Raw genomic sequence first — 23,487 nt, 5'->3', positions numbered from 1 at the left:
AGATACCTGTATGGTTTGAACCATTCTGTTGGTGAGTTCTAGGGCAGCCATGGCTGTCGAGGTGCCAAAGGAGGCAGCGCCTCTCTGGAACCCCCTGACGATGCGGCCGTCCTTCCGGTATTGCTCTATCGGCAGCCAGACCAAGTCCTTCAGGCCTTGCACTAAAACAACATCAACACGAGAGTCAACAGCCGTGCTGAGCTCTGGCCTCCGCTCTCACTCAGCCCTGGGTTTTTAACCCCTGAAATGGGAAGCAAAGTTTTGTGTCTATGACTATAAATCTAAGTTTTCTAGACAGATAGTCCTCACATTGACTCTCAAAAGCATGCATAACCTGAAAATGGTTAAGTATCACTGATTAGATGAAATGAATTATCTTTTGATTAAAAAGGAAAACTCACCTAATTGTACTAGTGAGTGCATGGGCCCAACACCTCCCAGGATTCCTGGTAGCTGGTTCTTCTTAATGTCAGTGAGCCATTCAGATATTGCATAGGAGAATAACTTGTCAACACCTAGCAAACTAGAGCAAGTGACTGTTAGTCCACAAGAAGGAGAAAGAAATTTACAGCTTCAGATAAGTTTGGAAGATATTTTCACTTAAGACTAAAGGAGCCTGACCAGGCAGTGGCGCAGTGGATAGAGCATCGAACTGGGATGCACAGGACCCAGGTTCAAGACCCCGAGGTCGCCAGCTTGAGCGCAGGCTCATCTGGTTTGAGCAAAAGCTCACCAGCTTGGACCCAAGGTCGCTGGCTCAAGCAAGGGGTTATTCGGTCTGCTGAAGGCCCATGGTCAAGGCACATATGAGAAAGCAATCAATGAACAACTAAGGTCTCGCAACAAAAAACTGATGATTGATTCTTCTCATCTCTCTCCGTTCCTGTCTGTCTGTCCCTGTCTATCCCTCTCTCTGACTCTCTCTCTGTCCCTGTGAAAAAATAAAAATAAAAAAAAGACAAAAGGAAATTTACAAACTACAAGGGCAAAATCTTACAGGTGTTCAACCTAAAGACATATATATAAATAAATGTATACACACATATATAACCCAACTGCAATGCTAACTTCCACACGGCTGGCAGTCTGTGTCAGTGTGTCTACACTGTTTTACGGCTTGAGCACCCAAAGCTCTGGCATAGGACGAACAACGTCCATCAGCTGCCACCCAGTTCTGGGCTACCACGAACCGTCACCTTGTGAGAACTTCCAGTCTTTTCACTGAGGAATCTGATTTACAACTTTGGAAAATTATTAAAAATATTATAACTAGAGCTATTTTTAAAAAAATACTACTTTGTTCAAATTACTTCTACTCTCTCAGAATAAAACCTACCTGCTCATCAGTACGGAGCCTCTAAAAATGAGGCTCTCTGCAACAATACTGTCAAACAATTAAATAATGTACACTTGGCTAAGAAAATTCCATTTTCAATTCGTTGTAAACTGACTTCAGTAATGACACCTTAGGGCAGAGGTTCTCAAAGTGTGCACCCTAGAAGATTTCCAGGTACGCCCTATGGTATTGCAGAGAAATATGTGCCTGTTGGGGACCAAAAAACCAACACGGTTTTTGGAGCTTAGATTTTTGGGGGACAGAGGTGTGGGGAATTGGCTGTAAACTGACAGTCTGCCCAACCCCCCACCTCACTTGCCTGATTAGGTTGCAAAAGGCTGTTAAGCCGTGGTGCTGGATTGTTTACACTACCCCCCATGTTCCCCAGAAAGACTGGAGGAAGTTTCTTCTATCCTTTGTTTGGTGTAAAGTTAAGATGATATGTATGGTCCCCTTTTCTGCACTCAACACAAGAGTAAAAAGAGAGAAATTCTTCAATGTATTGACAGGAAATGAGAGTTTGCCTTTCAAATATATGCCCAAACTTTGAAGAAATCACTAGGACACATCAGGCTCATGTTTCTCATAAACACAAGAATGAGAAAACTTAACACATTCGTGCCAGGACCTGCTGAATTTACTAAATCTTACTAAGAATGTATCTCTATATATAAAAAGATAACTTTTTTGTCATTTTTTTATTTTTTAATCCCTTTTTTACAAATTCTGAAAAGCATAACTCAAAAAATGTAACATAAAAATGTCTTTTAATGTCAGAATAAATTTAATTTTGTCATATTTATTTTAATACCATAAAAACATGCTTGGACTTTATATTTTTTTCTTTAATATTTGACTTATTATATTTCTCAGAAATTTGTATATAGTGTGCCTACAATTATTTGTAGAATTTTAAATGTACCCCGACTTCAAAACGTTTGAGAACCACTGCCTTAGAGCCTCCCATGCTGAGTCAGCCTACCCATGCTGAGTCAGCTTAGCCTCGCCAGTCAGCTTACCCATGCCGATAGAAAAGCCTCTTCAGCTTCAGTTCGGAGCAGTTTAACTGGGCCAGACCAATCAAAATCCCAGCTAGTGTACCCTTTACAATTAAAAAAAAAGGCCACATTAATCTGCAAATTGAGAGACTCAACATTTAAAATAGTTATTATTTGGGAAAGTCAGAGCAATATTCACTAATGAAGCTAAAACACTTAAGATATTTACAGCAAAACAATACATATTTTATAACAGGTATGACCCAATTTATATCAAATTTTACTCATGGGTTCTTAAGCAAATGTATTTAATTTACCTTAAAAACACATTTTAAAATCTTGTACTTTATTTCATATATAAAACTCTGACAGAAAAAAAATTTTAATTGAGTCCATTAGAAAAACAAATGAGATAACTTTGTAGAGTCTATTTATACAAAGTTTCCAAACCTGATCCATTGATACGTGTTTGCCATGATAATCAAGTCGAATAGGAACTTCTGATGTGAATCTAAATTCTCTGCAAATAAAGAAAGGAGAGGAGTTATTTATATTCAAATTATTGACATTTGAAATTAGATATAAATTAATTTGTTCAATTGCAGAATAAAAACAAAACCACAAAATAAATAAAAAAGAATGTCTTTAGCTTTAGATTTTAGGGTAATATAACAATTAAACCAATGGTAATCATCTTATAAATTGTATTTATTTTATTACTTAAAATTTCTCACAAAAAATTTTCCTAGTTTACTAAGTAATGTTCATCTTAAAAAAAATTTATTCTGGCAGATATCCTCAACTCATATGAAGAACAAATTAATAAATTACACCAAATAATATAGTCATTACCAAAAAGTAAAGAGAAAAACAGTAAGGTATTTACTGATTTTTAGCTCCTTTGTGAAGCAGAAAGAGCCAGAAAAACTGGACATGACTCCCAGTTTTCTCAGTAACATAGGCTGCAATCATGGGCAAATCGCTAGGTCTCTCTGGGCCTAATAATCGTGGTCAGTAAGTTTTTATGTGCCACCCTCACTGGTGAACTTTACTGCGCATTCATTCCTAGATGAATGCTGCTAAACAGGGAACCGAAGCATGAATACTGGGACTTCTATGAGAATGAAGTCACCCACTGAGTGCACACATCAAACAAAAGAAGCAGGCTTGCAGTGGCTGAACTGTCAACTGGAACTTGACCATGTTTTGTCTACAGAATTAATACTGGTGGCTATATCCTAAGCCACACACGCAGACCACGTCACACCACATTTCATTAAATGAGCGTGCTGTGTGCACACCAGTCACTACAAGAAGCCTGGACTCTCGGTCCTCTCTCATCTTCTGAATACCCCTCTCCACTTGGCTCCCTGAACAACGGCCCTCCCACCTGCCTCTTCCTCCCTTGCTCTTTTTCTCTCCATGGCACACAGCAGGACGAATTATGGATATGTTTAATTATTTTTAAGTTCTGTTAAATAGTGATTTTTCTCTACTTTGTTCACTGTGCCTAGAATAAAATGTGGCAATACATATAGTAACCATTCAACAAATACAGGTGACTAAATGTTGGGGAGAATGTATTAGGCCATCACTTGGAGAATGCACTAATTTGGAATTAAGACCTGTGATCTAGTCCTGACTCAGCCACTAACTGTGTGGTCTTAAGCAAGTGAACCCTCCTCTCTGGGTGCTGGCTTCCTCATTTCTATAATGAGTAGTATGGACTACATACTGATGACCATCCCAGGGTCCTGGACCCTCCAGGAGCTTCTCAGAGTAGAAACAGAAATCGGGGAGCTATTTTAAACAGTCTAATGAAAAAAATAAACATTTATCTAGGTAAGTAAGTAAGGCTCTACAAGCTGAAAAGTGTTAAATTTCTTTGCTTTCATGCCAGAATTTTAACAAGTTCTTCTATATCGATTTTCCAGTATTTACAAGAACCTAGCACGTAGTTTATCCGTGATTAATATAAAATGAAAATTCAAATTATTAGTTAAAATACACAAATTTTTGGTAGAAAAAGCTTTAAAAGGAAAAGATCGCCGTGGGAAAACCAGAGATCCTCTCCTGTGGCGGAAAGGCTCGGGCCCCGAGACCATCTCTCCCAGGGCTGTTCTAACCCTCGCGTTCTGTTTCTGGGGTTTTCTAAATCTTTCATCAGTACACAAGATATTCAAAACATAAGAAACAGTTAAAAATAGTTATGCTGCTTATTTTGGGCCAAAATCTAACCTCAGAACTTAGAGGGAAAGACGAATTTAGGGACCACTGATGCCAAAGGGAGAAGAGTATGGAAAACCAGGGAAGGTAACTAACTGTCCCTTACAGCACAGGTGGGTTTGTTTGTCAACCTCTCTCCTTCCAACAGAGCCTAGGTGCCATCTCTAACATCAAGGGTTGGGAAAGAAAGAAGATGGCCCTGGCCAGTTGGCTCAGTGATAGAGTGTTGCCCAGCATGTGGAGGTCCCGGGTTTGATTCCCAGTCAGAGCACACAGGAGAAGCGCCCATCTGCTTCTCCACTCCCCTCCCCCTTCTCCTCCTGCAGCCATGGCTCGAATGATTCGAGCAAAGTTGGCCCTGGACACTGGGGATGGCTTCATGGCCTCGCCTCAGGTGCTGAAATAACTCAGTTGCTGAGCAATGGAGCAGCAGCCCAGACAGGCAGAGCATCTCCTGGTAGGGAGCCTGTCGGGCAGATCCTGATTAGGGGCATACAGGAGTCTGTCTCTCTGCCTCCCTGCCTCTAACTTAATAAAAAAGAAAAGGAAAAGGAAAAGGAAAAGGAAAAGGAAAAGGGAAGGGAAAAGGGAAGGGAAGGGAAGGGAAAAGGGAGGGAAGGGAAAAGAAGGAAGGGAAGGGAAGGGAAGGGAAGGGAAGGGAAGGGAAGGGAAGGGAAGGGAAGGGAAGGGAAGGGAAGGGAAGGGAAGGGAAGGGAAGGAGGGAGGATAGATAGGGGAAATCAAGGGATCTCAAGAGAAGGAGGGACACCCTCCGGTGTCGGCAGCTGGCCGAGCGGTCAGGCAGCGAGCACAGCAGCACAGGAAAGGTGCACATGAGGGGCGGGCAGACAGAGAAGACCAGACACGTAATCCCATCAGGAGAAAGGGAGGGAGGTCGAAGTTGCGGTGGGTCAAGGGAAAGAGGAAAAGGGTGCCTCCGTGTTTCAGGAGGCAAAGCCATACGGAGACCGGGAAGAGAGGCAGGAGAAGGAAACAGGAAGAAGCTAAGAGGAAACAGGAACTCCTGCTACAGAACCAACAGAGCGATGCCCCCTCAGGCAGGGTGACTCCGTGTGCAGGAGAGGCGGGGCTGGGGACCACACAGAAATGCACACACCAGCCGACTACTTGGCAGTGCAAAGGGAAGCTAATGTGACTTCAGCTCCCCCTACACGCTAAGGGAATATCTTCAAAACTCTAAAAGAACTTCATTTGTTATCAAAATTAAACAATTTACCTAAAAAACACAGGCTGGTCACTGAACGATGCTTCTTCGGCCGAGAAGTCCTGCCCCGGCTGCCCGTTCACCGCCTTGGCTGGGTTGGCACTAGCATTTTGTGGACGTTGCTTTGGCCCAGGGAAAGAGAGGACTAGACTTGGCTCCTTTGAGGTACTTAAACGCCTTGGCACACTACAGGTGACATCGGCTCCCGGAGACTTTTTAACTGAAAGGTAACGTCCACGGCAGACAAATTAATTAGGGATGCTTTTTAGAGCAACACCATAGAAATCAACCTACATTTAACATCTTTTGCTACATTTTATTTAATAAACACGATTTACTGCTATAGAGAAAATTGATTTTCACCTTTTAAAGTACTTTTACATAAACTACATTTGCATAACAGAATACAATTATCTAATGAAAATGAAGACTATACAAGTACATTCTCAAAAAGGACACATAACATAATCAACCCAAGGACTTGTCATAGACTTTCCGAACACATTTAGTACCTTCTGGGTCTGGAGCCACTAGAAGCTCTACTTCTGCAGAAAGACTTGTGAAGAAATCCTTCAGGAAGAACAAGGCATCCTAAAATTAAGAGATGTAACTATAAGTAGAAGGAGGGGAAAAGGTACATCTATTTCTAAATCTGTGAAACAAAGTACCATATTTCGCCTGACCGGGTGGTGGCACAGTGGATAGAGCATCAGACTGGGATGCAGAGGACCCAGGTTTGAGACCCCAAGGTCACCAGTCTGAGCGCGGGCTCATCTGGTTTGAGCAAAGCTCACCAGCTTGGACCCAAGGTCGCTGGCTCAAGCAAGGGGTTACTTGGTCTGCTGTAGCCCCACGGTCAAGGCACATATGAGAAAGCAATCAATGAACAACTAAGGTGTCACAACGAAAAACTGATGATTGATGCTTCCCATCTCTCTCCGTTCCTGTCTGTCCCTACCTATCCCTCTCTCTCTGTCATTGTAAAAAAAAATCCCATATTTCAACTAGTTATTCATATCCAGCCATGATGTACTGAGTCCTTACCATATGTTGGGCATTGTTCCACTCTCATTCTCTCACCCTCTCACACACGCTTCCCTGTTAGTTCTCACAACTCAATGAGAAAACTAACTTACAGATGAGAAAACCAGGACACAGAGAGGTTAAAATTACATAGCTACTTCTAAATCAAAGTGCATGTTCGTTTTCTTAGCCACGCAGCCTTCTCACTCGCACCGGCAGGTATCGGCGCTCACTCTGCGCTGCGGTGGTAACAATGCAGGTATCGGCGCTCACTCTGCGCGGCGGTGGTAACAATGCAGGTATCGGCGCTCACTCTGCGCTGCGGTGGTAACGCCGCCGCCAAGACCACCAGAGCGGGCACGTCCTGCAGTTACATGCGCCTTAGAAGTTCTGTCTAATTTCTGCTTTCACCACTAGGTTACATTGCCTTAATACATTTTCTTCATTGAGGATGATATTCAAATTAAAAATAAATAAAATCGCCCATTCTGTTTGGTCTCTTCTGAAATTATAAAAATTACAAACCCCAATGTATGGCTCTATCTTGATGCTGTATATGCAAACAGTACCTGCCCATCATCAGGGGCTTCGCTTGGCCCCTCACTCAAACTGACACACCCAGTGTCAGGAAAATGAAAATTTAAATGCCTGAGCCTGTTCTTCATCCTTCCCCTCCATTTAAAAATTCTAAATTAGTATAAAACATTAATATTGTACCAAAATGCAATGTAAAGGGAAATTACAGGGTCACAATATTTGGTAGCATGGCAAAAGTCTGACTGGCAATTCCAACGAACCTGACCTACTACTGCTCCCGTGTATCAGAAGTACAAATAATGAAGGTCAGAGGGCACTTTCCTGGGTGGCACGGCCAACAGGACTGAAGAACAAGCAGGTAGTTTCAGCACTCCAGAAACACTCTGGTTCTGCAGGCGGGCAGTGGGCTCATGAACTGTTCATTATAGTATCCTTTACACATCTATCTATATATATAGGCTTTATATTGCCTACACATTATGTATAAAGTCTACCGGAAAGTTCTGTCCGTTTCTATCACAACAAGTTTCGACATGTAAGCACGTTTATTTGGTGCATGTGTGCCTATTTTTATCACTTAATGTATACATACTGACGTAGCAAATTAACTAAAACAAAGTTGATTCACGTTAGTCTTATGTGTGAAGCGATAGTGTACCCATGGCTACTGATAAAGTTCATTTACGCCACTGTAATTTTTACGAATTTCAACAAAGAAGAAATGCTACAGAAGTATGTCTGTCGCATCCACCATATTCCCCAGACTTAGCACCCTCCAACTATCACTTGTTTTAGTCCTTACAAAATTTTTTGAAGGGCAAAAAATTCAAAAATGAAGAAGATATCAAACAAGCACTGGTTCAATTTTTCACATCAAAAGATAAAACATTTTTCAAAAATGGGATATACAAATTGCCCTCACACTGGCAAGAAATCATTAATAATAATGGCAATTATATTATTTAATAAAGTTTATTGACAGTAAGAAAAATTTGTATTTTGTTTTATTCCAAAAACGGACAGAACTTTCCGGTAGACCTTATATTACTGTATATGTATGCGTATATATCCCAAATATTAGATGTCAACAAAGTTAATCGTATATAAAATGCTATTCTTTAGCCACTAGATGGTGATATTTTAATGCTATGTTTTTTATGACTGCCTTCAAAAAACACAGAGAAAATTCCAGGTAGAAATGTGCTCTTTATAAAAAGGAAGACTAGAGACAGTGGTTTACCCATTTTTACTATAAATGCACAAAACAACAGACAAAGGGATACTAATCCTCGGCTTTTCATCATATCCTCAGAATTTTTATTTGGGTATTTATGCTAAACTCTTTACAATTCATAAGACAAACAACCTAATTTTGAAACGAGCAACACAGAGACATTTTACAGAAGATAAACAAGCAGCACATGAGCGTGTGGAAAGGCAGTCAGCGCCATCAGTCATCAGGGAAACCCTGACTCAAACCACAGGAACAGCAAGTGCGACAGCCAAAGTAAAAAGACAGTGACACCAAGTTTTTTTTTTGTTGTTTTTTTTTTTTACAGAGGCAGAGATAGACAGGGACAGACAGACAGGAACAGAGAGAGATGAGAAGCATCAATCATCAGTTTCTCGTTGCGCATTGCGACTTCTTAGTTGTTCATTGATTGCTTTTCTCACATGTGCCTTGACCGTGGGCCTTCAGCAGACCGAGTAACCCCCTGCTGGAGCCAGCGACCTTGGGTCCAAGCTGGCGAGCTCTTTGCTCAAGCCAGATGAGCCCGCGCGCGACCTGGGAGTCTCGAACCTGGGTACTTCTGCATCCCAGTCCGACGCTCTATCCACTGCGCCACCGCCTGGTCAGGCAGTGACACCAAGTTTTGTCCCTGCAGTGCTCATGGTCCTCGGTGGGAACGTACAACGGTGTGACCACTCTGGAAACTGGTTGGCTTCTGTTTATGAAAGTTAAACACACATCTATCCTGACACCCAGAAATTGTTTGTAATACTCAATGAAAATGAAAGCATGTGTCCATAAAAAGACTTATACACAAATTTCCAACAGCTTTATTTATAAAAGTCCAAAACAAGAAAACCACCTAAATGTAAGTCAATAAGTAAACAAACAAACTGTGGCATACCCACCTGATGAACTGAACTACTACTGAGCAATGAAAATGGACAGACTGCCTATACACGCCAGCACACAGACGGACACAATGTTGAGGGGAGGAGGCCAGATACAACTCCACTACCATGAAGTGGCAGAATGGTATAGCCTAATCTATGGTGGCAGAGATGGGAGCAGTGGTTGTTTGGAGTGGTGGAGACGGAGTACAAACAGACATGGGGGGGATTCTGCAGGGTACAGAAAATGGTCTATATTTCAATTGGTCTTGTAACTACTCAAGTGTATATATCTGTCAAGCTCTACTGTACACCTAAACTCAGTGCATTTTATTCTGTGCAAATTATACTTCAATACAATCAATTTTTAAACTTAAAAATTTAGCTTATTCTTTTTTTTTTCTTTTTTTGTATTTTTCCGAAGCTGGAAATGGGGAGGCAGTCAGACAGACTCCCGCATGCACCTGACCGGGATCTAATGCCCACCCCAGGGTGATGCTCTGCCCATCTGGGGCGTTGCTCTGTTACAACCAGAGCCATTCTAGCGCCTGAGGCAGAGGCCATAGAGCCATCCTCAGCACCTGGGCAAACTTTGCTCCAGTGGAGCCTTGGCTACAGGAGGGGAAGAGAGAGACAGAGAGGAAGGAGAGGGGGAGAGGTGGAGAAGCAGATGGGCACTTCTCCTGTGTGCCCTGGCCGGGAATCGAACCCGGGAGTCCTGCACGCCAGGCCGACGCTCTACCACTGAGCCAACCAGCCAGGGCTTTTAAAGGTCAACTATTTTTTGTTAAGATTTTATTTATTCATTATAGAGAAGAGAGAGAGAGAGAGAGAGAGAGAGAGAGAGAGAGAAGGGGGAGGAGCAGGAAGCATCAACTCCCATATGTGCCTTGACCAGGCAAGTCCAGGGTTTTGAACCGGCAACCTCAGCGTTTCCAGGTTGACACTTTATCCACTGCGCCACCACAGGTCAGGCCTAAAAATTTAGCTTATTCTTTATGCTGAATTTGGACTATAAAATAGTTATTTCTAGTTTTAAGATCCTATGATATCTAACATTAACAGTGCAATATGACAAATGGCTAAAAGAATTACTTCTAATGTCATACTCAGGTCACTGAGCAGAGATACTGAAAAAGCCCCAACACAAACTGGTCCTGCTACACAGTCACCACTTACAACCTCAGCCGGGCACACAGCCCCCCGGGAATGGCCTTGCACCTCATCTCATAACCCGAGTCAGCCCATCACACTTTTACAAAACTCTTAGCATGGTTCACTCCACTGCATTCCTGAAGACCTACTCAAGTGTCACCTCCTCCAGAAAGCCTTTCCTGATCACCCCTCACTCTTCCAAACCCCTAGCCTAGCTAGGGAGCCCTCTCCTTGTGGGGCATCTCATCCTAAGCCTAGCTTCGTCACTTGTGTTAACTCCCCACAGGTGTTAAGTCATAGGCTGGTCTCCTCACACTACACAGGGACCCGAAGATAAGATGTTTACTCATCTTTGTATCCAAGCAGCCTAGTACAGAACGGGGAGGAGGCTGGCATTCAGCCAACGATCCGGACCTAATGAGCATATCTGCCCTGCAGATTTCCAGGCGCATGGTACTAAAATAAACGCAAGACTAGGAGAGTCAGGAAATCCGGCCCCTTTGTGTTTTGGATCTCAAACTGCCTCGTTCTATGGCCTTCATCATCTACGTACCCCTAGAGGGCGATCACTCCATCTGCCTACCCTACCGGCACGCTGAGCTTTGGAAGCAATCCCACTGAACTTCAACAGCAATGCAGCTTTTTAGAAACATGAGAAAACACTGTGCTGCTTTCATATTTACTGTCTATGAGCCAGTGAAGATAAATAAGGAGAGAGATGTTTGGTAAAAAAAAATTACTCAAAGCATTATCATTCATCAACTGACTTGACGTCAAAAGAAAAAATGAAGAACACAAATATTTGGTTTTCCATTCAGACCATTTGCTATCTCAAAATACGGCCTGTCAATCTCAGAAGAGGCGAACCCGAAGGGCGCTGTTTCATCAGTGATTTACCTCATCGAGGCTTCCATATTCGTAGCACGGCTTTGTTTCCCAGGGTTCATATCTGGGGAAATTATTTCCCACTCCTCGGTTGAGTCATAACATTTATTCCCCTGACCGTTTTCTCTAAGATTAATATTCCCCCACATTAAAATCATAATGCTTTATAGTTTTAAAGAAGAAATTAAGCTCAATATTACAGAAAAAAGTCTATTAAAGAAAATTGGGCTTGCTAAGTCTTATGAAGACATGCCTTGCTAAAATTCTTTGCTCACGTGTGATTTCCCACAAATGAAAATTCCCATGAATACTTCATCATATTCCTACTAGGCCACTGTATGGCTAAATTAAATCAGAATATGGGTATCACAAGATATTCTTCTCATAATGAGAACACATAAATTTAGAGCAATGGTCCCCAACGTTTTTTGGGCCACGGACCAGTTTAATGTCAGAAAATATTTTCAGGGACTGGCCTTTAGGGTGGGATGGATAAATGTTTCACGTGACCGAGACAAGCGTCAAGAATGAGTCTTAGACGGATGTAACAGAAGGAATCTGGTCATTTTTAAAAAATAAAACATCGTTCAGACTTAAATATAAATAAAACGGAAATAATGTAAGTTATTTATTCTTTCTCTGTGGACCGGTACCGGTCCGCAGCCCAGGGGTTGGGGCCCACTGATCTAGAGTACTCCTTGGTAAGTCGGACCCAGCTCAGGAGCTACAAATATGAATGTAAAGTTGTGCTAAACTTCTCTCCTTCACAATACATTTTCTCTGAAAAAAGTGTATATTTTGTTTACAATATAAATATTTATACTTTTTCCTGATCTGTTACTTATTTAAGTAACAAATCACTATTATTCAGTCGATATTAAGTGAATAATGCTACCGCCTCAGACATGCTCTACTTCCAAACCTGAACCCTCACCAATACAAGATATCACAGGAGGGTTTTATTATTTCAGAAGCATATTATTTTTAAAGCCCCGTTTATTTTCTTCAGTTGTTATATGCTTCAGTTCTTAACATTTTCGATCTTTAACATTCTGTGCCAGGCATCATGCTAAACATTTTTACATACACTAGTCTCCTTTACTCTTCTTTTTTAGAAAAAAATGCTACATGTATTACTATTTCTTCACACTTCATCAATGAAGAACCTGAGGCTTGAAAAAATAAAGTAACATACCCAAAGCCACCAACTAGTAATAGAGAACTGAGATTTAAGCCCAGGCCTGACCCCAAACTGACGCCCCCACCACTGCCCTGCACCTCCACAGAGCTTCGTGTTTTCATAGGCCTTGCATGAAGTGCAGAAGAGGCACAAACTAGGCTTTCAACAGCAATCTGGCTCAAAGCAAAACTGAAAATAACTTGATGGGATGGATGCTTATGAGAATACGGGAAAGTGGATTTCTTTGTCTTTCCGTAATGCTCTGTTGCTTGTCACTGTTTAGGTGCCAATTTACTAATTTGTCATTTTACCCCGGGCAGAGGAATTGTATTCCAGGTGCTGTGATTAAGACACAGCCCCTTTCTACCTCAACCAGGTGTCGGGTTCCTGTGAGACTGAAAGGACCTGCGCGGCTGCCAGACGTCTGCGGGTGAGACCAGAGGGAGAAGCAGGCTCAGTGCTACATCGTGCACTGGCTGGGAGGCTGGAGACCACATCTAAGGACATTCACTCATCAGCAGCTCAGATTCCCACAGCTGAACAACTTAGCCCTGTTCTTTACCAGCCGAAGTCTGTGTTAATTATGCAACTTTCATGAAAGCTAAATAAGCACGTAAAGCTACTGAATAAGGCTCTCATCCTGAACGTGGGAGGTGTACTGCACTATAGTTCTGTGCACTGCGCTCCCGGCACAGACCTGGTCGATATTGAGGCGAAGTGGCATCAGGGACACCCTCAAGCAGCACTCCTGCGGCGACCTGCCGGACTCTGGGCGCACGTGCAGGGCTTTAATGGTCAGCTACATGATAAAAAAAGAGAAAAACATGTTTTCCTCAATGATACTATGACTTTGTTCTCATTTTTATTATTTATTATTTTTTTTTTTTGCATTTTTCTGAAGCTGGAAACAGGGAAAGACAGTCAGACAGACTCCCGCATGCGCCCGACCGGCGGGATCCACCCGGCACGCCCACCATGGGGCGAAGCTCTGCCCACCAGGGGGCGATGCTCTGCCCATCCTGGGCGTCGCCATATTGCGACCAGAGCCACTCCAGCGCCTGAGGCAGAGGCCACAGAGCCATCCCCAGCGCCCGGGCCATCTTTGCTCCAATGGAGCCTTGGCTGCGGGAGGGGAAGAGAGAGACAGAGAGGAAGGCGCGGCAGAGGGGTGGAGAAGCAAATGGGCGCTTCTCCTGTGTGCCCTGGCCGGGAATCGAACCCGGGTCCTCCGCATGCTAGGCCGACGCTCTACCGCTGAGCCAACCGGCCAGGGCTGTTCTCATTTTTAAAAAGAAAATCAAAAAGGAAAGAAAAAAATTACCTTTTTATCTACTATACTAGGACAAAAAGGGGATTCATTTACTCTCTTTCCTTAAAAATCTGCATCAAACATTGTGGGTCACCCCCCCCCCCCAAGAATCTGATGAGCAAGACAGATCCTCCTTGGCAGGAAAAATGCACACACAGTGCCGGCCACGCAGCGCAGGGGGGCCGCTGCAGAGGGGCCGCTGGGCCTGGGAGGCTGCCCGCAGACCCGAGCCCCAGGCACAGCCTCTGGGACGTTTCCTTCGGGATGTCTTTCGTGGATCACTTCTATACCACTAAATCTTAGCGTACTAAAAGTCTGAACACTCCCAGCAATACTAACCACTCTGTGCAGGGCACTATGGGCTTCTGACTTGCCTCAGGGATCATTACATTGACAATTTTAATTCATGGACCCTAAAAGTCATAAGCCAAATAATTTTTAAAGCGTAAAACTTTAAGCAGCATATTTAGAAAGGATTTTCATATCAAAACGAGAAAAAACATCCAGTGATTTCCTCCAATCTAAATCTTCCGCAGTTGGATAGACTGAAAACACTTCTCTGTCACTTATGTAACAGGAAAGAGAATCTTAAATCTCACCATGTTGGAATGTGCTTTCCGAGGCATTTCCTTGCTGCAGTACAGGTACAAGAACTTGTTCATCTGCGACGCGGCCAGGCGGTCTCGGATCTCCAGGTCCTGCACGATGAACACCTGCCGGGAGACCGGGTGCTCCGGGAGGCGGGGGCTGCTCTCGGGCTGGCATGGGGGGTACACCTCATGCTGGAACTTCACCTTCACAGACAGAGGAGGAACACGGAGCCATCGTGACATTTTATTTAACCTGGACTGTCTCTTTGCAATGCAAAATGTCACTCATCATGTTTCCTGAACGCTCAGCTTTCAATTCCACTTTCTTTGTTCACTTAGTTATTAATCTGTGCACACGCGACCACACAGGACAAGCTTGACTGACTTTTCCTATCTGGCCCTGGTAAAATCCCTATCCTTTACGAGCAAAACCCTCGATAGGAATAAGACATGAAACTATCACCTTGCACACTTATGCAACTGCTTGAAGGTGAATCAATGAAAGCAGGGTTTACGTTCCAAAGTGGACAAGGATACAATTAAATACGTGGAATTGGCATCACTATGTTCCACAGGAAGCACCCTAATATATGACACTCAGCACAATTCCAGACAAGCTGACAGAATTCAATGCATATAATGTCACTGAGGGACTGGCCCCACTGGTCCCTAGATGTTCGCCAAGGGCCTGACACTTGTGCTATGCAGACACTCCAGGCAGCGGTTCCCCAGGCGTGGTTCCAGGAAAATCAGAGTCAGAATCCCCAAGAACTCATTAAAAATGCACACTCTGGGCCCCACCTCAGATCTACCAAATCAGAAATTCTGGGGCCCAGCAACCTGGGAGTCTGATGCTTGCACACAGACAAGGGCACTAACGAACCCTCACTAACACTCCTCCTTCAGTGGAATTTTCCTTTCAAGACGCTCCCTTACCTTGCTTAACTGTATTTCCATGAGAAAGTCAGGGTTTCTTCCTTTCCCCCCACATACTGTGCTGTGTCCATGCCTTGTGGGTGTGTGAGAAGGTGAACTGTGGGGACTACTGTAATAAGAAAACAAAACTTGTGTTGAAGGCATATTCAGAGAAAGGCAATGAATAACAACAGGAAAAGTAACAAGATGAAAAGAGAGTAAGATTACAGAGCTGTCAGGACATTTCCACAAACTGTGTGACTATCAGTGAAACCACAGCACTACGCTGCAGAGACACTGAGAACATGAGCACTCTGCCACCACGGCCACCGTCTGCCTGCTGAGCAGAACAGACTAACTGTGGCGTTAGTGGCCACGCCACAGGACAGACTTAGAAATGACACCGCCTTTAAGTCCCGTTACTTCACAAACCCCTGACATTCCAAGTACCAGTCCTAGAAATCCCACCAAATACTGAAAAGAATTACAGAAAACTCACAAGTGCTGAAAAAATTACTTTTAAATAGAAAAAGACACTACACCGTTGTGCCAAACGCCTGCCTCCTGCAGGCTTCCCAGCTCCTCCCCCCGGGGAGAACATCTGCCCTCCCGCACCCAGTCCACTCTGTGGCACATCTGCCCCGCGCCCCGTCCGCTCTGTGGCACGTCTGCCCCGCGCCCCGTCTGCTGCTCTGTGGCACGTCTGCCCCGCGCCCCGTCCGCTCTGTGGCACGTCTGCCCCGCGCCCCGTCCGCTGCTCTGTGGCACGTCTGCCCCGCGCCCCGTCCGCTCTGTGGCACATCTGCCCCGCACCCAGTTCGCTCTGTGGCACATCTGACCCGCGCCCCGTCCGCTCTGTGGCGCGTCTGCCCAGCGCCCCGTCCGCTCTGTGGCGCGTCTGCCCAGCGCCCCGTCCGCTCTGTGGCGCGTCTGCCCCGCGCCCCGTCCGCTCTGTGGCGCGTCTGCCCCGCGCCCCGTCCGCTCTGTGGCGCGTCTGCCCAGCGCCCCGTCCGCTCTGTGGCGCGTCTGCCCCGCGCCCCGTCCGCTCTGTGGCGCGTCTGCCCCGCACCCAGTTCGCTCTGTGGCGCGTCTGCCCCGCGCCCCGTCCGCTCTGTGGCGCGTCTGCCCCGCACCCAGTTCGCTCTGTGGCGCGTCTGCCCCGCGCCCTGTCCGCTCTGTGGCACATCTGCCCCGCACCCAGTTCGCTCTGTGGCACATCTGCCCCGCGCCCCGTCCGCTGCTCTGTGGCATGTCTGCCCCGCGCCCTGTCCGCTCTGGAGCTCTCAGCGATCTCGCGAGTAACACACTAACAAGCACTTCAGGAGCGCTGACTCCGCCTGGTTCCCAGCTAGTGCTGAGGTTCGGGGCAGTGTGTTCCCGGCCTCCTGACACACACACAGCATGCACACACATGGCATGCACACACGGCACTGCCCTCCTTGGCTCACGCGCTATCTCTCCCTTTCGAACCAGGACAGGGCCCTGGTCATAGTCATTTTTGGTCAATGCACCTCTCTCTAACACAGCTCTGAAAAATGCTAGGTACCCAAAAAATTTTGTTGAATGGAAATCACTTAAGTTACCACATTTTAGTAAAAATACAAACACCGCAAAAGTTTCCAAAACGGAAAACTCTTTTAACACTAACATTTAAAGAGTAACACTTAAATTATAGATTTTAACACTACCTATTAACTATTCACAAAACAATAAATACTATGTATTTTTCTACAAAAAGACTATATTGACCTGGCAAATAAACTTAAGTATTAATAGAAGTTAATTGAACTTACATGCAGCTCTTGGCAGGAGAAGTAGGAGGGGCCGTTCCAAAGTCCTTTCCTCCATAAAGATGCCAAACCAGAGAGACCTCTTTCACGACGTACCGCACCACAGGTGCGGGGAAGTGCAGCGGGGCTCTGCTCGTGTCTGTCTTCTTCATGGGCAGACTGAAGTAATTCTCTCTTATCACAATTGCATCGTCGACCATTATTTTTACAACTGGTTCTTCCTCCTTCTCCTAAAAGAGAGAAACAGGGAACACATACTGTCTCATCTCAGTAAAAACCACTGATTATGCTGCATGTCTCAGGGATTTCTTGATTGTGCATTCTTTCTAGTAATTTTAATATATAAAATGGGAGACTACAAACTGACATTAATAATCACATAAGACATTCTACATAACTAACCAGAGTGGACTATGGAGAGAGAGAGAGAGAGAGAGCATGCACGCACGAGTGTGTGAGTGTGTGAGTGTGTGAGTGTGTGGCTATGTGTATATGCATGTGCACGTATATAGTTCCTTAATTACTGCATTCCAAATTTAACAGACTTCAACATCCTGACCAAATTACCATGTTCCTAATAATGAGTTTATAATGAATGTGACTGCTTTTATTCTCTTAATTTCTCAGAAATTAGTCAAATAAATACACTCACCTACTAAGTTACTACTGGGCAGTTTAAAGCATATATACACTAAATGGTGATTCATTTTGAATGGGGTTCTACTCTAGCACCAACACTTTACCATTTTGGTTAGTCATTAAATGCATAAAAACGTGTGTTTTAAATGTGAGCATGACTCTACCATAGAAATTACACATATCAACCACCATCAGCCTTCCCACAAACCACATCTTCTTCCCCCCGGTCCTGGACGACCAACCCTGCAGCAGTCTTTCTGCCACGAGCCCGCCCGCCCTGAAGAGTTCCCTTACTACACACAACATCTGCAGGTCAGTTATCTGTGAAGGCAGTTTTGCAAATAGAGAGCATTCTTCTCTAAGTCTTTGAGAGATGTGTCGTAGAAACAGTAAAGTGTAACAAACATTACAAACATTAAGAGTACATTACAAAACAAAGTAATTCTCAACTATTGATATAAAGAGTTAAAATCTAAAGACTCTTTTTAGGCCTTTGGTCAATTCAGTCTGGAATGCTCTCTAAAGGTCTCCACTATGTTATCAGTTTATTACCTGAATGGTTGCTCTTGGTGCAAAAAGAATGCAAAAGTCATCATTCTCAGTGGGCACCCCTGTCATTGCGTCACTGATCAAGTGGGGGGTGAATGAGGCACAGGTGGGACCGGACTCTTGGGACACATTCCCACTCTCATCAGGGAACAGGAAGAGGTCCGAACAGCACGGCTCCTGAATGTGAGCTTTCTCATCCAGAATGCCTACGTAAAAGATGACAGCGTTCAGTCTCCGGACATTCTGAAACATCAACCAAAACCTCAGTAAGCATTTTAACCATGTGTCAGAGACACATTATGTTGAGTGCTTTCACCTGCAAAATCTCTTTTTTTTTTTATTACGATCATGCTCTGACTACTAATAAAAAGACTAAAAGTGAGTCTGAGTTCTCTAAGAAAAGAGTGAGTGATGGTCTCATCAGGTCACAGTCTCCTCTTAGCTCCTTGTTATTAGAAGCTCAGGGATCCGGCAGCAGCTGACTGGAGTGTGGTGTCAGCCAGGACTTCAGCATGACAGTTCTGCCCTGGGCTCAGAGCTCTGAAGAAACCTCTTGGACAACACTGTACATGCAGGGGAACCGGCTGTCCCAGCAGCGCCTCACCTAAACCTACAGAAAACCTCTGCTTAGGGAGGGGTGGACACAGCGTCTGAGCAGGACTCCAAGGGACTCCAAGCCACAGACAGACAACTGCGTGGGGTGCTGGACACCCACACGGGACACCTGTTCTTAGTTAGTCGTCTTGATATGAAGTTCACAAAAGAGTTCATTTGCACCAAAATCCAAAATCTCTTTGTAAATGTACAATTTTTATATATTTTATTTCATATTAGATTCACCAAGCCTTTCTCTAATCAGTCAGTCAAACCAACCTCATAATAGGCTGAGAACACCCGAGATGAATAAAATGACATTTGCCTCAAGAGGTACAGACTAGATTTCAAATTCTTCTATGGCAGCACCCTGAATCTGTACATCCTTAAGGTGCCCAGTGCCCAGTGCAGCATCTTGTATATGAATCCGCTCAGTAAATAATCATTAACTACCCTTTCCCACACAAGTCAGTGAGCTCCTAATTTTACAAAGAGATATGGTGCATGGGGGCTGAGAATTCACATCTGCTTCCTCAGTTCTAATTAACTCTAAGTTAGCATGAACATTTCATGCTAAAGTCTTAGAAGACCATAAAATAATTTTTAAGAATTAAGAGTACACAACATATAAAAATAGCTAAATTTATTGAATTAGCAAAAAATACTCAATACGTGCTTGAAAATATTTGGATGTTTCCCATCCACTTCCCCCGCCTATCCAACTTTACTGTCCAACTGTTTTCACTAAGGGAACTTCTGTTACAGCACGAGCCCATGCCAGCCGGTAACGAGGCCTCCCACGTGCCTTTCTCTGTGCCTTTCAGGTGAGTGACCTTGCCCAGACTCCCCTTCTCTCTCCTCCGCACCTACGTCTGCTCGCCTTTTAAAAGCCAGCTCACTGTACTTTCCTAACATCTAAGGCACAGATTCGATCCTTTCGAACAGTAGTCAGAGCACACAACACATTCTGCGCGTTTCCTGTCTTATTGCTTCTGCATTGTTCTCAGTCTGTTCAGTGCCATTTGTCTTGCTAACCTATAAGCTACCAGAAAACACAGCTTTGTCTTCAACAAAGCATCCCCCACAATACCCTGGCAAGTGTTACATATTTATCTACCAGACACTCAGTAAGCTGACTGATAACCACCTACATTCAGACTGGCTTTTTCTTTAATAAGTTACTGACTGACGAGTTTATAAGAACACAGTAACGTAAGCCTCGACTGCGACATGCGCCCAGAGAAAAGGCAGGTCTGTCCTACCGTTAGACTGCGGTTTCACAGAGGAAGTGGCTCGGTGCACGTCAATCTCCTCCATAGCATCGCTCATCAAATCACGTAAAATCTGCTGATCTGCTTCGGGGAGCACTGGACCTCGTGAGGGGGACCGAACACCAGAATCCACCTACAGTCAGAAAGCTAATTAAAAATAACTGGTGGGGGTGGGGAAAGAGGATACGGGGAGAAATGGTGACAGGAGGAGGCCTGACTGGGGGTGGTGAACACAGTACAACGTACAGACGATGTAGTATAGAAACCTATATAATTTTATTAACCAATGTCACCCCAATAAATTCAATAAAAGAATAAACTACTTAAATTGCTCTAAAATACAAACCATTTAACATTACTTTCTCCCAGAAATACACAACACTTTACACAACAGCACACACAGAAAAACATTCACTTTCTCTACTATGCTCAGGAGCTGTTACGTTTTTATCTTCAGTTTTTGGTATCATCACCCCAACAACTACTGGCAATAGGGTGATGTGTCACTGCCTCAAAACCAGCACAGGAGACTTGGGTCTTGAAGAGACAACACAGCGGAAGAGGGAAAGGTGACAAAGTGCCATCCAGCTGGGGAGCGGGCTCTCGCTCCGCAGTCTGTCAAGCCTGCCGCAACGGGCCTTTGATGCTCTGAGACAGTCACTGCAGCTCACAGCCTGTCCCTGGAAAGAACAACTTCAGGACGGGGGGGGGGGGGGGGGGGGAGGGAAAAGGGGGACATGCTCAGGAAGGAAGCCGACCCAGGGACGCTTCCTGGGGCTCAGTCCCAGCCCTGATGCTTCACCAGGTTGGTTAGTGACCTGTGGTTCACTGAATCCAGGCCATGCTTGTTAAATGTGAGCATGACTCTAAAATGGAAACATCCAATTTGAAAGGGATGATTTATAATAACTTGTAATAAACTGGAGACTGTTTCCAAAAAGAGAGAACGCAGTCGAGAAGGAATGTCATGAACCAGCGTGTTATCAGGTAGAACAGAGGAGCGGCAAGAGACCAACAGCAGAAGTGTAACACAGACAAGGGCAAGATCGCCCCGAGCGGAACGAGGCCAGGCCGTCAGGCCCTTAGAGATTCCGCAACTGAAGGGCACTGAAACTTCTGTCCACAGCGGAGGTGTGAAGAAGAATGAACCCACACTGAAACACTTAAACAATGCTAAACAGACTGGACACTGTTTGATCTGGACATGAGAGAGGGCAGCGAGGTGGCACTGGGGGGCATAAGAAAACACCAAACCAGGAATCACACTGGGCTTTGCTGCTATTTCTGCTGACTACGGCAAAACACCAAATTCTCCGAGTCTCGGCTTATTATCTGTGAAACAGATCATCGTCTCTAACCTCCGTAGGGCGCTGTGTTAAAGCTCACCTATGGGAAAGTGCACTGAAGACTGGATCGAGTCAGAGGTAATAACACGGATGCTAGTATTACATAAACTAACACCTGCCCTCTATTTTCTCACACCATGTTTACACACAACTAGTAAATAGCAAGCTCTCACATGATACATGTGCTCCTTCTTCCCTCGGAACATTAAATAACAAGTCTAAGACTATCGTGTCGGCTGAGAAGATGAATGCCCTGAAACAGACTCGCACACAGCGGCATGGCTTTCCCGGAGGGCCCTGGCATCCCCTCTCCAGACGCAGTTCCTCTGCAGTAGGAACAGAGGACTCTGCAGCTTCTCTTCTACCTCCTGACGCTCCTGAAGACCTCGCTGATGTCAGCATGTCACGTGTGCGGCGGGGATGGGGCCGGGGCAGCGGGCGCACTGATTGGGCCCCCGATTGTACCGTGGTCTTCCTCTGCGGGGCTCCCGGCTTCGTGTCCACCTTGTGAGCGGTGTGCAGGTCCCCATAGCTGGCAATGTACTGGATGAGGTTCATCAGCGCGGCACAGGAGTCTGAGCACGTCCTGATGTGGACGGTGTCGCTGGAGCAGTGCAACTCAAAGCGCGAGTCTGTCTGGACACGACACAGGAGAAGAGGAGGACAGAAAGTTCAATAAAATAGGACTGTTTTGTCACAGGAGGTGTGTATTTATAACAACTCAATCTTAATTTTTAAATATTTTATCTATTTTTGACCAAACTTAGGTAAGTGGAAAAATAATTTTACAATAAAAGCCAATATTTTTTTAGTTTCTCCTATAAAAAATAAAATGACAACTAAACATTTCCATTTATTTTAATAACTTACTTGCTCTCCATCAGAATCAGACTTCACTGCAGTTATGGTTAATTCCAAAAGCCCCATATCCATCACACGGACATAATCTAAAATTATAAAAATTAATAAAATGTTTGAGTATAGCTTTCAAAAACTGCTGTCCAACCCCTAACAAAACTAGCACCTCTACACTTCATGACAGCTTATGCTTCAAATATTTATAATGCAACAGAAATACAATTTCATCCTAAAAAATCCTACAAATTATTTTAGTTAGAAACAAAGTTTGCCTTACGTTAAATAGAGTATATATAATTTGATGCACTAAAGTCCTGGTTAGCAAACTGCAGCTCACAAGCCACATGCTGCTCTTTGGCCCCTTGAGTGTGGCTCTTCCACAAAATACCAAGTGTGGGCACTACCTCAATAAGGAATGTACCTACCTACATAGTTTAAGTTTAAAAAATTTGGCTCTCAAAAGAAATTTCAAACATCGTGCTGTTGATATTTGGCTCTGTTGGCTAATGAATTTGACGACCACTGCACTATAGGATATTACAACTTCAAACTGATATTTAATAAAATCCTGGTTCATTGGCATTATTCCAGGGCTAAATGCTTTAAAATATTCTCTCACACACACAAATAAATAAAAAAGCATTCATCTAGTCCAGATTTTGGTCTTTAACTCTTACCTCTATTCAGATTTATAGTGACAGTATTACACTTGTCAGACAGATGCAAAGCAGCTTCATCCAGGATAATTCTGAGGAAGAAGAGAAAATCAACCTCTGGAAATCTAGCCTCGAATAAATGCCACTTGATCACTATATACTTAGCTAGTTGTATCATTGTTTCTGAGATAATGTTATCAAAGTCACGTGCAGCTTTCTAACTTATATCATGTAACATTTTTTTAAAACTCGGCACTTAGGACTACCGGAATATTTAAACTATA

General features: G+C 44.2%; 1 protein-coding gene across 1 annotated transcript in view; it reads right to left on the bottom strand.

Moving 5' to 3' along the window:
- The window catches only part of ATG2B (autophagy related 2B), a 68,400-nt gene that overhangs the window by 5,497 nt on the left and 39,416 nt on the right, over positions 1-23,487 (bottom strand). The window contains exons 26-40 of the mRNA XM_066277789.1: positions 23,225-23,295; positions 22,560-22,636; positions 22,155-22,325; positions 20,335-20,476; positions 18,482-18,684; positions 17,294-17,520; positions 15,522-15,630; positions 14,595-14,789; positions 13,384-13,485; positions 6,298-6,376; positions 5,798-6,005; positions 2,785-2,854; positions 2,356-2,438; positions 402-523; positions 7-161 (exon numbers count right to left, since the gene is read on the bottom strand). Of these exons, the coding sequence (XP_066133886.1) occupies positions 7-161; positions 402-523; positions 2,356-2,438; positions 2,785-2,854; positions 5,798-6,005; positions 6,298-6,376; positions 13,384-13,485; positions 14,595-14,789; positions 15,522-15,630; positions 17,294-17,520; positions 18,482-18,684; positions 20,335-20,476; positions 22,155-22,325; positions 22,560-22,636; positions 23,225-23,295 (2,014 nt within the window). The remainder of the gene's footprint in view (positions 1-6; positions 162-401; positions 524-2,355; positions 2,439-2,784; positions 2,855-5,797; positions 6,006-6,297; positions 6,377-13,383; positions 13,486-14,594; positions 14,790-15,521; positions 15,631-17,293; positions 17,521-18,481; positions 18,685-20,334; positions 20,477-22,154; positions 22,326-22,559; positions 22,637-23,224; positions 23,296-23,487) is intronic.

The sequence above is a fragment of the Saccopteryx bilineata genome, chromosome 4, assembly GCF_036850765.1.
Source record: "Saccopteryx bilineata isolate mSacBil1 chromosome 4, mSacBil1_pri_phased_curated, whole genome shotgun sequence".
Taxonomy (NCBI): domain Eukaryota; kingdom Metazoa; phylum Chordata; class Mammalia; order Chiroptera; family Emballonuridae; genus Saccopteryx; species Saccopteryx bilineata.
This window is presented reverse-complemented; position numbering and strand designations above follow the sequence as displayed.